General features: G+C 48.3%; 1 protein-coding gene across 3 annotated transcripts in view; it reads right to left on the bottom strand.

Moving 5' to 3' along the window:
- Window positions 1-2,363: 2,363 nt before the first annotated feature.
- znf609a (zinc finger protein 609a) overlaps window positions 2,364-14,326 on the bottom strand; it is a 31,629-nt gene continuing 19,666 nt past the window's right edge. For 2 of the 3 annotated variants that reach the window (XM_084936626.1, XM_084936627.1), the window contains 7 exons: window positions 13,483-13,711; window positions 8,216-8,303; window positions 5,602-7,756; window positions 5,138-5,498; window positions 3,694-4,008; window positions 3,351-3,420; window positions 2,364-3,009 (listed from right to left, as the gene is read on the bottom strand). In XM_084936626.1, the coding sequence (XP_084792752.1) occupies window positions 3,000-3,009; window positions 3,351-3,420; window positions 3,694-4,008; window positions 5,138-5,498; window positions 5,602-7,756; window positions 8,216-8,303; window positions 13,483-13,711 (3,228 nt within the window). In that variant the 3' untranslated portion in view covers window positions 2,364-2,999. Of the gene's footprint in view, window positions 3,010-3,341; window positions 3,421-3,693; window positions 4,009-5,137; window positions 5,499-5,601; window positions 7,757-8,215; window positions 8,304-13,482; window positions 13,712-14,326 lie in introns of all 3 variants that reach the window. The other variant, XM_084936628.1, reaches the window with a different exon arrangement.

Here is a 14,326-nt window from a genome sequence, read left to right as displayed (position 1 = left end):
TATGTGAAGCCCTCACCTGAATTTTTAGGTTTTTCAGTTCAAGCCAATGAAATGAAATCCAAAAATTCAGCCCCAACAATCAAATGATCCCCTATGAGCAAGCACTCTGGCAACGGTGGAGAGGAAAAACTCCCTTTTAACAGGAAGAAACCTCTGGCAGAACCAGGCTCAGGGAGGGGCGGTCTTCTGCCATGACTGGTTGGGGGGTGAGGGGCAAAATTAAATCAAACATAAAGGAGAGCACAGCGTATTTATGACAGGTCGGTGGACTGTGGCTCGAGTTCAAAAGATGCTCGAATCCCGCCTGAGGTGGTATGGACACGTGATTCGAAGCGATGAGAACTCAGCAAAAACGACTATTAAGGATTAAGGAAGATTAATCTTTTACTTAGATGTGATTTTGACATAAAAAAACTCCCCATAAAGCTCTCTTCCTTTCACCAGCAAGTTTTATTATACTGGAAATTAATATACAAACATAACTACAGCCCACACAACACTCCCCTGTGGAACTGTCGCTACATAAACGTGGGAAACAAATCAATCTTTATAAAAAAATGGTACGATAAGGGCATCTGGTCAGTGATGCATTTGTTAAATGATAGAGGTAAAATTTTATTAGAAGATTTCACCACCAATTATAATCTGCAAATAAATAACAAAGAATTTCAAAAAATTACTAAGGCTACCCCTCAAAACATTCTATGTACAGCATATAATCTTTTTCAAAACCCTGACTGCAGGTCCCCTGACCTCCCTGAACTCTTGGTAAATGGGCGTAACATTACAGCTAACAGTCTAAAAAACTCCCACATTAGGGAATTATTTACTAATGTTTTTTCCCTTATAGATCCAACCCAAATTCCATCTCACATCTGTTCTCTGGTGATCAAAAGAAAGAGATCAGAAAAAATTACCTAAAACTTCCCATTCCTCCCAAAGCTAAGGAGGTCCACTACAAAATCCTCTCTGGTATTTACCCTTCCAAAGAATTTCTCAGACGTCGCTTTGCTATTGATAATAATTCTTGCTCTTTTTGTGATGGGGATACTGAATCAACAGAACATTTATTTTATGGTTGTATATCCTGTAAAGCCTGTGGAACGATGTGCACTACTGGCTCTTTCCACAGATTCCAAACTTACTTGAATTTTCTAAAAATGATATTATCTTTGGTTCTCTAAGAAAAGAAAAGAAGCTTGAAAATGTTTTAAATGTAATAATTATTATGGAGAAATTCTTCATTGACAAATGTCGTTTTCTGAAAACAAAGCCGTCCTTTTTTACTTTTCACAAAGAACTCTTCCTCTCATCTGTTAAATTTATGGACAAAAAACAAGCTCTGGTTCTGAATCATATGATTATTGAACTAGATCTGCTAGAAAACCCCTAAGGTATAATGTCTTTTTTTTCTTTGTTTTTTGTTGTTGTTTTGTTTTGTTTCTTTGCTTTGATTCTGTTTGGGGTTTGATTTTATTTATTTATTTGTTGTTGTTTGTACTTCCTGTTCATTATCTATCTTCTATATGTTGGAGTTCAGCCTGTTCTGATACTATTTCATGTTGGGAAAATAGAATCTTTGTAGAGATTGCCATAATTGTTGTACATTTCTGAGCAAATAAAAAAAACAAAACAAAACCCCCCCAAAAAACTTCGAATTGGGACAGCCGTCGTCGCGTGGCGGTGACGTAATCGCACTTGAAACGCGTACTTCAAGTGTGCGGACCCTGAATTGGGACACAGCAGCTCGGCACCACTCTTCTTCTAGCGAGGTGTCGGCTACTGATGCGTAAGACACCGAGCGCCCTCTGCTGGCGGAACTTATATTACAGACATTAACGGTAGTTTTCCCCAAAAGAAAGTGACTTGAAGCACAAAGATAAAATGGGAGGCTGCAATTTTCATGTATTCATCTATACCATAGTGACACACATGCCCAAAACTTAATTTATCACATTAAATAAATGTGAATGGTTAGAAAAATCAAAATCAAAATATGAAACTCCAAAATAAAGTTTATTAAAAGCCACTGAGGTTACAGTGATCCTGAACTATATGTGCATGTGCTTTGCAGTACATTAGGCAGGTCAGCTCTTTATTAACAAGGCCACATATTACTGAATAAAGTGAATAATATATGGATCCACATCCATAAGCACATTTCTCCGTTTGTTTTACGTTTTTAAACCAGGAAATATTTTATTCTACACAATGAAACCAGAGTCTGCAAGCTTTTTGTTTTGAAAGAAGAACCCTTTAATCTGAGCGAATCCCTCCTGCCTCCCATCATCCCAGGACCTGAAGACGTTTCACAACATCAGCTTCTCTGTGGTGTTTTCAGGGAATAAATGAGGACACTGAGCTCGAGCGCTGCTCCACCAGCTACAGGTTTAATATCAGATCAACAACAGTAGAAAAACAGAGGCAGAGACTACCAGACAAAAAGAAGAGTAGGAAATCCAACATCATCCAACAGCTCTTTAAAATAATTCCTCTGTACAGTATTTACACACGCACACACACGCACACACACACGCACACACAGAGCATGTTTACAGCTACACACTGAGGAGGAGGAGCCTGTCACTCAGTCAGTACAAGGAAGCAGTCTGAATACTGCCCTCTGATTGGCCGGCCCTCCTTCATCCAGTGTTCTCTTTATTTCACGTGAAGCTGAGACGCATCCAGGTAACGGTGTGATGTCATCCGGAGCTGAGCCCGTCCTTCTGAAAGAGGTCAGAGGTCACCCAGTCGTCCCTGCAGGTACGTCACTGTGAGCTCTGCATCCCAGCAGCACCTGTTGGCCAACGGGACCGCCGAGAACCAGCAGAACCCAAAGGGACCAGGATCCGGTCCAGCGAGGGTCGGAGCAGTTGGCTGGACGTCCAGGCAGAGATATCAAACATACACAGAACACCACTGAACTGATGTCACGGAAACAGAAACGCTTCTTCACGTGATCCAGTCACATGACTCGGAGAGGCGTAGAGGCTGGCCAATCAGGTGTGCCTGTGGAAAGTGAGAGGAGATCACGGGTCAGTAGATTTTACCAGGGAATGGCTTGAAATCAAAACAAAGAAGAAGAAGGTGATGATGATGAGGAGGCTGATGTCCTGTTCAGTAACTCTGTTTTTTTACACTGAGATTCACTGCTCTGACCAGTAGGTGGAGCTGCTGCACTGAGACGCCTGAAGCAGGGCAGGTGAATTTCAGTACAGGTGGAGAGGAGCGGCACAGAAGTCCAAGCATGTTCATGGATGTGATGAGCACCTGCGCAGTACTCACACATAACTGCTGTGTGTGTGTGTGTGTGTGTGTGTGTGTGTGTGTGTGTGTCTTACCGTTCTCACCTCCGTGCGGGCGGGTACATGGACGGGGCGGACGCTTGCTGACTGGCGACGATGGCGGAGGACGAGAGGCCTGAAACAAAGACAGGATGTCAGAACTGAAACAGACTCGCACACGCCACTCATTAAAAGCAGCTGCAGGCTCAGTGGGGTGAAGTGGGCGGGCTCAGAGGATCCCTTTCCAGCTATGAATCATGGGAGGTCAGCTTCACCATGGCTGTGTGACATCACCATGGCTGTGTGACATCACCATGGCTGTGTGGCTGGTCACTAAACTGAGCAGGTTGTCCTCCAGTCTGAGAACACCTGAGCTAAAGAGGATCTAAAGGCAGCAGGCGAGGCTCACCTGAGGGGTAAGACAGGTCGTACAGAGGGTATCCCAGGTGGTGATGGGACTGCATGATGCGCTGCGAGGGCGAGGAGCGTGGCCGGTCGCCCTCCCTTTCTCTCTCCCGCTCTCGGTCATGCGGCGTCTTGCTGTCCTGGATGGACGGCGACTTGCTTTTGTACTGGCTGGCGTGCAGCTGCAGCAAGTCCAGAGCTTTGGCCTCGCTGGACGGCTTCACAGACGGACTTGACCTGGAGGGCTTCTCGCCGTCCTCGCCCGCCCCCACCTTCCCGCCGTATGAGGAGGCGTAGTAACTGGCTGGCAGGTACGAGCCTGGAAAGACAAACATAAACAAACAACATGATGTTTATGTTTGAACATAAAGGTTCAAACATAGGTTCGACATGATGACGTGGCGGCAGCAGCTCTAACGGTACAGTAATTAGTGATTAGTGTGTAACTGTGTTCTCCAACAAACTCAGGATGAATCCACTAAAAATACCGGAGCTCCGTGTTACCCCCACCAGCTTTGAACACAATGGCTGAGATGGATCCAAACATCACATTTTATGTATGTGGCTAGAGACCGCCCACAAATGCATGACGCCAAAGGCAGAGGAGCAGAGAAATCGTAGGCGTTTAAATCCATGCCTGCATCTTCAGACTGCAGATATGAAACACGAGTGTTTTCTCCTTCACCAAACACATGACAACAGGAAGGAAAGACACAACGCCACCTTAACAAAATGTCATCCTATTCCTTCTCACCTCAGTCTAAAGCGCCAGATCACAACAACCGTTTCCACAAGGCCACTTACAGTGTGAGGTAAAGAGCCTACAACAGGCTACAGTAACAGTGACTTTGATGCGTCTTTGTTGACCAGCATGTTTGTCCCACAGTGGCCACCGTAGCCAGGATTACACGTGCAGTGGCGAGACAGCTTAAAGATCTTTAAACCTGTCAGAGTTCGGTCGAGCTCTCAGCATCGACTCCTCTACAGCGCTTTGAAAGCTTCACGCTTCTTTCGGGGGCCAGTGAAAGTCTGATCATCTGGGGCCGTGCGTCGCAGTCGTCTAATTTTATATTAATAACGTGAATGAAAATGAACAGAAGTAAATTTGAAGCGTCGGCTGGTCTAAAACAGCCGGATCTCATTTGTTTACACAGAAATGTGGAAAAAAGTGAAAACTGGTGGATTTTAGAGGAAGTTGCATGTTGAAGTTCGGCTTCCTGAAGTCTTATCACCGTGAACAGTTGGCAGGTTTACCGGCGAGCCTAAACAGAAACCAAAACCAACAGCTGGCACTCGCTCGTCCCTCGGAAACCACAAAGAAACGTGGCTTTTAATTTTCGGTCAACCCAAAACACTCGCGCTCCTCGCTGGTTTTCACTCTCCAGCCCTCGCCGCCCTCGCGCTCTCTTTGTGCTGCGCCTGCTTTATGTCGTGTTTGAGTTTCTCACCTGGGTAATTCTGCATCATGACCGAGGGCATGCCTCTGTACCCGGGGTGGCTCGGCTCGTAGCCCTGGCTGTAGGCGTACGGTCCGTGCATGTAGGGCACGTAGCCCTGATGCTGGGCCAGCGGCGAGGGGAATTGCATGTGAGGCGGGCGCGCCTCCTTCCCGCCCCCGCGGAGCTCCTCGGGGGGCAGCTGTGTCCTACCCTCCGCCGCCTCGTCTTTCTGGAGGCTCTCCTTGGGCCGCGGCCTCTCTTCCTTCACCTTCCTGTCCCGCTCCTCCTTCCACCTGTCGTCCTCCTGAAGTTTCGGAGCCTCCGAGTATTTGCTGGGGTAGACGTAGGACCACAGACGTGAGTCGGGCTCCTGCGGAGAGGGAGAAACCTTCATCAGCATCAAACTAACCTCAATCAATCTTAAAACACAAGCGAGGTGGAACGTGCCGTGACAGAGGGAGGAAGACCTGTACCTGTCTGTACCACATGGCAGCTTCGACGCTCGCTGCTCGGCCCGACTCCACCCCTGACTTTGGCTCTTCTTTCCCGTGATGCCCTCCTTCACTCAGCTTGATCTTCAAACCCTCGGGCTGGGCGGCGGGCGCCTTGGAGTCCTCTCCCTTCGCCATGATGACCGACTTGGCCTGTTCCGAAGCCGTGGCGGGCTCTTTGGGCTTCGCTGGGTTCACGCCTCCCCTGGCGCCCAGATCCGTGAGGCTGGGCGCCCTTGACAGAGTGGGCGGTACCGATGCCTTCTGCTTCCACTCTTCTTTCACGGAAGCCTCGCGCTCTTTGCTCTCCGCCTTCTTGTCAGCGTGGCGCTGTCGCTGCTCCTCGTACTGTTGACGGTAGGCAGGGTTAGAGGCCAAGAGGTGGGCGTGGTAGGCCTGCTCGTGGGAGTAGGAGTAGGGAGGGACGTAGTACTGGTTGTAATAGAGCGGCTGGGTGTACATGTTGGAGCGCTGCTGGATGACTGATGGCTGCGGAGGCCCTGGCTCCACCTTTCTCTCCTCCTGAGGCTCCTCCTTCAGTTTTCCCTCCTCTCCCACCTCCAGCTCCTCCTCTTTCTTCACTTTCACTTGTGCTATCTCACCATGAGGTGGTGCTGCAGGCGCTGGTCCCGGGCTGGGGTTGGCATAGGTGGGGGAGTAGTAGGCGTCGTAGCTGGGGTAGTACGGCGAATCTTTATTGGACGCCTGAGGGGGAAACAGCGCCTTCTTGGCACCCTCACGAGGTCCCTGGTCAGGCTCTGGCTTGACCTTTACCCCCTCTGCCTTACCCTCGCCGTCCTCCCCAGCATCAGAGATGTCAGAGTAGGCGGGGCTACCGGTCTTGACCGACGTGTTGTCGGCTCCGTTCTGGGTCATGTGAAGCGTGGGCGCCAGGCCGGCCTCCATCCTGCTGGCCACGCCGATGGACGGGCTGGGTGCGTTGTCGGAGAAACTGTACACCTTGTCGGCTTCGGCTTTGATGCTGGCGAGCCGGCTCTGCTGAGCTTCCGAGGAGCCGTTGAGCAAAGCGTCTGACGCCTCAGAGTACGGGCTCTTGCCCTCCTCTGGCCTCGCCGCCTTACCCATCGCCTTCGGGCTGTCCTCTTCCTTTCCGCCGTCCCTCTTCTTTTTGTCTTTCTTTTTCTTGTCCTTGGAATGGGCGGGGCTGGAGGCGGGGTCAGTGAGGGGCGCGGGTTTAGGCTGGACGTTTTTCAGCTGGGGGCTTTTGGGTACGGACTGTACCACTGAGCCCAGAGCGGGGGAGGATGCTTGGAGGGAGTATGGCGAGGGAACTCCGGGCGCGCCAGCGGGGCGAGTCAGCTTCAAGCCTTTCTGTCCCAGTTTCTCAGCTTTCCCCCCGGCCGTCATTTTCTTGACCTTCCTGTCGTCCATGCCGTCATTACTGGCCTCGTCAGTCAAACACGCCCCCTCCTCGCCGCCGTCCGTCACCTCAGGCTCAGCCTCGCTCGTCTTCTTTTTAACCTTTGATGTCAGCTTGCCTGGTGAGGGGGAGGGGGCATCGAAGCCCCGACCCTTCGGTGTAGTGGAGCGAGCAGGCGAGATGGCGGCGCCGTTGCAGGAGGCGGGTTCGGGATGGAGGGCGGGGTCGTCCCCGTACTCGCTGTCACCGTCCTGGTCCAGTCGGACGTCATGGTCGTTGTGGGCGCGGGCCTGGTGGTACTTCAGTCCGTTGATATGCTTGTACTTCTTGTTGCAGTTGGGGTGGGGGCAGTCGATGAGGACGGGGGAGGGGCAGGTCCGGTCCAGCTGCGGCGGCGGCAGGGAATCGGCTTTGCTTCCAGGCAGAGGCGTCCCGGCGCCGGTCGAGTTCGTTCTCATGCGCTTTGACGCTTTGGTGTCCTCTGAGCTGGAGGTGGGGTCCATGTCTGAGGCGGGCTTTGTCTTCCTCTTAGCGGAGGACGGGCTGGCTTTGGCGTCTTCGCCGCAGCCAGCCGTCTGACTCCCACGCCGCCCTTTGCTGTTGGCCGCGGCGCCGCGCGTCTTACTGCTGCCGCTGCCTTTATTGTCCGACGAGTTGCTGTTGTCGTTCAACGGCGTGTTGCTGCTGGGACGCATCCTCTTACCTCGACCGCGGCCGCTCCGCATCTCCACGTCACTGGTGGGAGACTCGCAGAACCTAAAAACACAGAGGTGGACATCAGCGAGCCGAAAGACACACCTGACCTCACCTGTACCAAAGGTAACCCCGGTTTACGCAGCCTTACAAAGGTGTCACACAGCTGACTCAAACAAACCACCGTGCAGCACAGAGCCGCAGCTGTCCATTATCAGTAATCGAGTATTGATTACTCCATCGAGTAACTGGATAAGACTTACGTTTGTCTTATTAATGAGCAATAATAAAGGAAGGTCTCCATGTGAGTTGTTTTTGTTTACCTGCCTTTCACTGTGTTTACGTCTGCAGGTATCGACCACGTAAAGTACGATCGTGTCTCACTACAGGTTCATCTGTATATTTTTCCCTGACACGTTTCTACATTCGTGTTTACACGGTGGTGACCGAGCATAGCAAGAACGAGCTCGTTCTATACTCGAGATCTCGGCCGAACGGCGTGAGCCTGAGTCGTTTCTGTACCTCGGCGGCGCCCAGTCGTGCCGCGTGCAGTCCAGCAGGGTTCCAACGTACGTCTTGTTCCTCCAGGTGACGTTCACAACCAGCATACCTGCAGAACAACACACAGGCAAACCATGAACACGAGACATTTTGAGCTACTCGGTTCTTTCAGCACTGTGTTTTGGCCCAGCGGCTCAGTTAAACTCAACTTGAGTTTTGAATTTCTTACAGCTTTACAAAATTTAAGAGAGCGCTGGGCCTTATATCAACTTACAGTAAAAGCAGCAAAGCGGAAACACTTTGCAAACATTATTATGGTGAATTATCAGAAACCACATATATTGATTAAGTCAATTGAGACCATTTTAAGCCCTCTTTCTGCTCTCAGTTTTGAGCCTTCACATGAAATGTGTGAAAAGTTTCTGCACTTCTTTATAAAGAAGGTAGCCTCGGCTAGGGCGCGGATTATTTTGCCCACATCTGACGCCTCTGATCCTCCAATTTGCTCGGCTGTCCTTCAACAGTTTGAGTCGGTTACTCTTGCTCAGCTACAGCAGGTGGTGGATCATCTAAAGCCTGTAGGCTCGCCCTACGATGCCATCCCTCCCCGTTTTCTGAAAGAAGTTTTTTCTACCACAGGTTCAACTGTTTTAACCATTTTAAATAGCAGCCTTACTTCAGGTGTGGTTCCAAAGAATTTCAAAGATGCAATTGTGCAACCACTTCTTAAGAAACCTGGGCTAGATACAAACGCTGCTGAAAACTTTAGACCAATATCTAAGCTGCCCTTTTGTCTTGGAAAAAGTAGCATATAACCAATTGGTCCCGTTTTTGAATGCACAAAATGTTCAGATGATTTTCCAGTCCGGTTTTAAAGCAATGCATAGCACTGAATCAGCACTTTTAATGATATATTTTTATCATGTGATTCTGGTGAAAGTGTCATTCTTATCTTACTCGATTTAACTGCTGCATTTGACACTGTAGACCATGAAATTTCAATCTCGTGTTTGGAGCAGTGTGTCGGTGTAACAGGTTCTGAAATGGTTCAGGTCTTACTTAACAAATCGAGTCCTCCCGTGCTCTGCTGTCTCATGGAGTACCGCAGGGTTCCATTCTGGGCCCTATCCTGCTTTCGCTTTATTTACTTCCCTTGGGCTCAATTCTTAGAAAGCACAGACGCTCTTTTCACTGTTCTGCAGATGACTGCCAGATTCATGTTCCTCTTAAAAAGAAAGATGGGTCGTCTGTAAATCGCTGATTCTAACACTGAAGTAATGGCATTCAGACCTGCCTCCGCTGCTGTTCCGTGTGTTGATTTGCAAACCCCGAAATCCTGAACTTAAGCTTGAAAGCCAGATCGGGTCGGTTGTAAGGTCTAGTTTCTTTCATCTGAGGCAGCTGGAAATTTGAAACAGTAATCCGTGCCTTTGCAACCGTTCGGCTGGATTACTGTAATTCTCTTCATTATGGGGTGAGTCGATCTTCTGTTCTTCGACTGCAGCTAGTCCAGAATGCTGCTGCACGTCTTCTAACCGGCACTCGTAGATGCGAGCATATCACCCAGTTTTATATTCACTTCATTGGCTGCCCGTGCATTTTAGGATCATTTTAAGCTGCTTTTATTTGTTTTTAAATGTCTGTCCAATGCTGCCCCTCTGTACCTCTCTGAGCTTCTTCATCCATACACACCCTCCCGGTCCCTCAGGTGGGCAGACCAGCTCCTCCTGAGCGTGCCCAGGACTAATCGTGAGCTCAGAGGGGATCGGGCGTTTGCTGTGGCAGCACCAAAACTGTGGAATGAGTTGCCTTTACATGTTAGACAGGACCTTCCTTATCTGTTTTTAAATCACGTCTTAAAACATATTTATTTACCTTGGCTTTCAGCACAGCAGGACTTGTTGATGTCTCTTAATATGTTTCTTATTAATTATATTATTTTTAATTTTAAGATATTCTATATGTAATTCAAACTGTTTTCTCTTTGTTCTATATTTGGCCAACATTGTTGGATGTAAAGTAGGTTATAAATAAAGATGCTATGCTACTACCAAGAAAAAAAGCTGCACCGCTGGCACTGAAATTCAGCTTTCAGTTGGTGGGAATTCCCTCTTCAAACTTACAGGGGGGATTCCTGCACATTGCTTTCACTTTTTCACTCGGCGCCTGTCGCAGTCTTCTCTCGGCTGCTCTGGACTTTCTGTTTTACCATCCAAGCAGCTGATTTGCTCATTAGAAGCTGGGGCTGCGGACTTACTCTGGAGGCCTCTCTGCGGATGAATGCTGGTGGATGTGTAACACCCTCAGGTGCTTTTATGAGCCAGTTCCTCGTCAGCTGATGCAGATTACGTTTTTAGCTAGCACTAAAAGCCTGTCTGCAGATGTTCCAGACGTTGGCCAGGTGTGACACTTGTGCACTGTTGGGCTGAATGTTATTAACCTGCCTAAAACGTGTTGGGACTTAAATGAGGCAAATCTGCAGGAATCAGTGAAATGATGTGAAACCCACATTTCACCATGACTGGCGTCCTCCTCGCTCTCGCTCAGAGCCATCGAGTCCGTCCTCAGAACTGCAGGCCGACGTGCAGTGTAGAGATGGCACGATACCACTTTATTATGTCTGATACCGATATCATAAATTTGGATATCGGCCGATACCGATATGAATCCGATACAGTGTTCTTTAATCAATAAAACTGTTTTTGCTGCTTTTTGTATAAGTTCATACTCAAGTTTAAATAAACAACAACACTAAAGCTATTCTGTTACACCTGTATGTAAAAAATACAACAAAATATTTCATAGTTCAGCAAAACTGATCAATCTAATAAACTTAAACCTGCTCCATCCTCCATATTCTGGTATTTTAAAGAGTACTTAGCAGAAATATTAAGCAACCTAACTAATAGGGTTGCAAACTCCTATTAGTTGCAAAAAAACAAAAAAACAAATAGGGAACCACCCTCCACCTCATGATGCTTAATCGATGTAATAAACTTTAATTTGATGCAGTGTGAAAAAAAAAATGCACAGAAATAAATTATTTTTCAAGAATAATTAAATAGATTCAACATCTTTCTTCAACAGAACTGCACAGATGGTTCCCAAAGGAAAAAGTACTACAGCTTACTAGGGTATATTAGACTTAACGGTTACTATATACAGTGATGGACTTCTATATATTTTACATCAGATTAAAACTTTGGGTGTAAGATTCAGATAATTATTTATTAAAAGCTGGACATTTTAAATGAGAATAAGAAAGAAAAGTATGTCTTTGTGCCCCCTTTTCCCTGTTCATGCCCTATCGGCCCCCCTGGCTAAACTTTGCTAGATCCGCCCCTGCACAGTTACCAGCCGTCAGCTGCATAGAAAAGGATCCTGGTGTAGAAAGTAATATTAAATAAATTCTAACAGCAGCTTATCAAGCTTAAACGTGCTGCTGTTGTTCAGCCGCTGGTTTCCTCTTTCTGGTGCAAAGTGGACCAAAAACAAACAAGAGAGACGGACTCGCGACAGAAAAGCCGATCAGCTGATCATTGATCAGTTTCATGATTGAAGTAGCAGCAGGAGAGAGAGGGAGAGAGAGGCAGTCGCTCCATATATCGGTTGTTAAGCTTAACGTGGGAATGCTTTACAAACATTCAGAGATGAACTTACACACTTGCTTTGCTTCTCTCTGGGAGAACTTCCTCGGAGATGAAATGCAGGTTTGGTAGCGAGGCTACAAATACACACAGCCGCTCTATCACGTGACCACACTGCTGCGACGTGCTACGGTTATGAGCCGAGTTACGCCGTGTCGCAAGTTTTGTGAGGTGCTTTTTTGATATTTAATGGATCGATTACATTTTTTATTTCTCTCCGATATCCGATCCAGTAATTTACGTCAGTATCGGACCGACACCCATCGGTCCATCTCTAGCGCAGTTATTAAAAACAAACAAACAAACAAAACAAAAGACTTCACATTGAAGTACAAACATCATTTTATGTTGGTTTTAAAAAGCCAAAGGTTTTCTGACCCCACAATTAGGATGAAGGGATAGGAGTTAAGCTCCTCCCCCTGTGGGGTCTCCACTTTAACAAATGAGTCCTGAGAGTAATTCCCCACACCTACAGCTCCTTTCTTCGATGTGCTGACATGACTGTATCAAAGCACGGAAGCTGCGAGTGCAGCAGGAAGCAGACGTGTAGATGTGACTTTCCTCCCCGGCTGGGACGCAGATGTCGAACGCTTTCATACCAGCGTCACGCTCGGCGGGTTTCTGAGGTCGAACCACATCAGTGATTGGCTGACAGTGGAGCTAATTAAAGAGTGAGATCGAGTACTTCAGCAGAGCTTTCCACTAACAGGAGCGCATCTAAGAGCGCTGCTGATGAACAGCTTCCTGCCCGAGTCTATCACCTCCACACAGGTTTTCCTCCAGCTACACGCCACCCTGCATTCGGCGTCCGCAGGACGTGCAGACGCGCTCACAGGACCTCACTGAATAAAAACTGAGATGTACGACTGTTCAGCAGGGCCGTAATCCAGACAATAAACTGGACCTGATCTTTTCACAGAGCTCCACACTGGCTCAGCATCAGCAGCTCTGCACGCACATCACACCTGCTCAGATTCATCTCCAATCATCTGCTCAGAGGGGTGGAGTCATGAACGTTCAACCCAAGCTGATAAAACTGATGCATGTGTTTGTTAAAGTATATCAGAAGGTGTTTGTTTTCTCTGCAACAGCCAAAGGCAAAGAAAATGTACTGATGGACCAATCATTTCATTTTTGTGGCTGAGTTATTGGTACCACTGCAGCTGCATGAGGCTCAGCAGCAGTGAGAGGTCAGTGAAACATCAATGAAGCACCTTTTCTCTAATCTAACGGGAGTTTGGTGGAGTGAAGGTGCAGAAAAGCTTTCTTTTTGGAATAATTTGGATTGACAGGAAGACAGCGCGGCGTCCGCTCGCCGTCGCAGCTCGTAAAGGTTTGCTGCAGAAACCGAGAGTCTCTCGCTTCTTGTTTGGTTCATTGTTCCAACCGAAGGCTTGATGTTGTGGGAAGTTCCTGCCAGTCTCGTGTGCACGGCTCTTCTTCAGCAGAATGGGAAACGATGTTCAGGTCGGGGTAGTGCGAGTGCCTCTGATGTGTCTGACTGAACTGAAGCCCTCAGACGGATTATTGAGACGAGCTCGGGCCTGCGATGAGCCTCTGATGAGCGCTCATTTTGTTCTTCAAATAAACACACGTAAAATAAAACGACGCAGCCATCTACTGTGATAACTCTTTTCTCACCGTCCTCCGTCTCCTGCCACACGATGCCCTCCAGGTTCACGCTGGTTCCCGGCTCACAGGGTCCCAGGCACTCCGGCTCGGTCGCCAGCGCCGCGTCTACGGTGTTCACGGCGATCGAGCGCGTGCGGACCATGATCTGCTCGCAGGGAGACGAGATGTCGCCGCTGCTGGGGACGGAGCCGAGGAGGTGGAGAGGGGGAGGAGCTGGGGTGGAGACTGGAGACTCCATCTGGACGGAGGACAGAGAAGACGAGAGAGAAATCAAACACGTGAGTGCAAACACAGGAGAGCTGGAAGGAAATCCAACGTAATGTTTAGAGAACCACTTATCACGTTAAAGAAATAAAGATCATTTATTCCCCGTGACGGGAACAGCACCTTTGACCTTTTTCAATCCTTGGCTGCCCATCAAGGCAGCACTCAAACATCTACCGTCTCTCTCTGAGGTAAAATTGCAGCTTTTGTGAATGAAGTCTGGTGCAGAACATCTCCACTTCCTGTCTGACAGCAGGTTAAATGTCTATTTAAACTTCACGCCTTACTTTGTCTCTCTGCTTAGGGGTGTGGCCTACTGCCAAAACACAGAGCCATCCCCAACTGAGAGGAAGCCGTTTTTAATTATGGTTTTAAAGTCCCACCTTGACCCACCTGGAACATACACGTTGGTTTTCAGGTAAATGTGACAGTGCTGAGAGCCGACGATGAGGGCGTTCCACGCCGCCCTCTTCTTTAAGAATGAGAGCTGCTGCCTGGATGCAGGGAAAACCCCTGAGGAGCAGGAAAACCTCAGACTAGCTCTCAAAGACAGAATGACAGGGGGCGGGGTTACACCTCCACTATTGGC

This window comes from Perissodus microlepis, chromosome 7 (genome assembly GCF_051167445.1).
Source record: "Perissodus microlepis isolate ML-2025 ecotype Zambia chromosome 7, ASM5116744v1, whole genome shotgun sequence".
Taxonomy (NCBI): Eukaryota; Metazoa; Chordata; class Actinopteri; order Cichliformes; family Cichlidae; genus Perissodus; species Perissodus microlepis.
The sequence above is the reverse complement of the archived record's forward strand: the minus strand, read 5'-3'. Positions and strand labels throughout refer to the sequence as shown.